This window comes from Salvelinus sp. IW2-2015, linkage group LG5 (genome assembly GCF_002910315.2).
Source record: "Salvelinus sp. IW2-2015 linkage group LG5, ASM291031v2, whole genome shotgun sequence".
Lineage (NCBI taxonomy): Eukaryota > Metazoa > Chordata > Actinopteri > Salmoniformes > Salmonidae > Salvelinus > Salvelinus sp. IW2-2015.
The window spans coordinates 19,041,967-19,044,178 of record NC_036844.1 but is presented as its reverse complement, the minus strand read 5'-3'; the positions used below and the strand labels follow the sequence as shown (position 1 = coordinate 19,044,178).

General features: G+C 39.6%; 1 protein-coding gene across 1 annotated transcript in view; it reads left to right on the top strand.

Annotated features, from left to right (window-relative positions):
* Positions 1–253: 253 nt before the first annotated feature.
* Positions 254–2,212, top strand: part of LOC111964024 (argininosuccinate synthase) — a 29,286-nt gene continuing 27,327 nt past the window's right edge. The window contains exons 1-2 of the mRNA XM_023987679.2: positions 254–352; positions 958–1,103. Of these exons, the coding sequence (XP_023843447.1) occupies positions 1,002–1,103 (102 nt within the window). The 5' untranslated portion in view covers positions 254–352; positions 958–1,001. The remainder of the gene's footprint in view (positions 353–957; positions 1,104–2,212) is intronic.

Sequence of the window (2,212 nt, the reverse complement as noted above, 5' to 3'; positions counted from 1 at the left end):
AAAAGAAAGGTTGTTTGGATATTAAATGAAAGGGAGTGAGGAAAGGAATCTAGGAAAGAAAAGGAGTTCACATGTATGTGGTAGGAATTAACCACAGCCAGTAGACAGGAAAGGAAGAAAATAAAAGGAGCTAGGAAAGGGAGCAAAGAAATGCAGATAGGAATCTAGGAAAGAAAATGAGTTCACTTGTATGTGGTAGGGGTTAACAACAGCCAGTAGATGGCGATACTATTACTGAAAGGCTGCAGCTGTATATAAAATCTCGCCCAATACATTTGCACACGCGTTCCGTTCACGGTGGAGACCAGACTGGAGAGAAGACTTCATTTCGCACTGTCAAGCTTTTAGAACGGTAAATACATATATCATTGTAAAATGGCGTCACCTATATTTTAAATATTTAACTTTACATTTGGCTTGCTATCAAAACATCAAACGGGATAACGGTCATATCGTGCGTGATTGCTGCTGATTATTGAGTCCATGGTAGCTAACTAACGACTGATTCGAATGCAACAGTTGGTATTTCAGTGAAGCGTGTTAGCTAGCTAGCCAACTAGGTAGCTAATAAACAAATGTTATTTGCCGCATGCTTCTTAACAACAGGTGTTGAATAACAGTAGAATACTTAATAATATAACATGCGTGGTTTACATGTGTGCATTTATTGAGCGAAAGCATTTGGAACCTGCTCTCCATTAAATATTTACAGATGTTTGTAACCATAGTCATTGTTATGCGATTGGAGATTGCTACTAGTTTCTATAATGATATTCTTTCAGGAAAATGGATGGATGTCATCATCCTTCCATTTTCCACCCTGCATCCAGTCACAGCCTTATGAATACGCGAGTATGTTCAGGATAGAAGATGATTGGAGATTTCCGTAATTGTATTACTCCAATTAATTTTCTATATGGAAAAATTCTGTATTTTCATTGTATAATTCGCCCCCAGACACAACAGCCCCCTTTGACCTGCATCATTTGAATATCATCATCATGTCGAAAGGCACAGTGGTTCTGGCCTACAGCGGAGGACTGGACACCTCCTGTATCTTGGTGTGGTTGAAGGAAGAAGGATATGATGTCATCACATACTTGGTAAGGAACAGTGTGTGACAGGTGGGGCCAATATAACTTGGGGTTGGACAGCACACACCCATCCAGTTGGTGCTCTCCTTTATTGTAGGTCAACCTATTAGATCCTAAATATTTCACTTGTGCAGCTGAAACCCCAGTGAATGTTCATTTCATGCAGTATTCGGTATTTGTAAAGAAGGGATTAATTCACCATAGCAGTGAGTTAACCCCCCACAAAAGTGCTATCTGGCTGCATAATGCTGGTGAAAAGCAGTCTAGATTAACTTTTTGCCCTTAGGCCAGTTCAGAACTGCACACAATGTAGTTCTGAACTCTTCATTCAGTGGCTGGCTTAAGAAAGGGGTGCAAGAGTTGTGCCTCCTGTTGGTGTTGGGATGAATCATTTGGAGGGAAGGAGAACAGAAAGGTTGGCACTGTACCAATGGGTAACCTGTTTTTCCTTGTTGAATCCCAAAGCATGTCTTCTCTTGTGTTATGTTGTGATAAAAAAAAAACTCTGTAAAACAAGCAGCCAAGCAAGCAGTCCGAAGACCACAGAGGCAGACAAAGACAGGCATAGTTAACAGGCTTGTTAAAAAAAGGCTTGGGCGGGAACCAGATTTTCATACCATCATGCTGTTCTTCTGCCATCTAGGGATTTACATGTATTACTGGCATGGCATGTAAGGGGGTGCTAAAAATGCACAAAAAGCGCATTGGTCGTCTTTTACTCGAATGCAAATACAATTAGTATAGCTAATAACCATATTTGGTGAGTGTGGAGTTTTACAAGTGAAAGTGAACGAGAAATTGTGCAAATTAACAACATTGTGATTAAATCAAATCAAACTTTTTTGTCACATGCGTCGAATACAACAAGTGTAGACCTTACCGTGAAATGCTTACTTACAAGCCCTTAACCAACAGTGCAGTTCAAGAAGAGTTAAGAAAATATTTACCAAATAAACTAAAGTAATAAATAATTAAAAAGTCACACAATAACAAAAATAACGAGGCTATATACAGGTTAGAGGTCATTTGTACATGTAGGTAGGGGTGAAGTGATTCTGCATAGATAATAAACAGCGAGTAGCAGCAGTGTACAAAACAAATGTCGGCGGTGTTGGGTC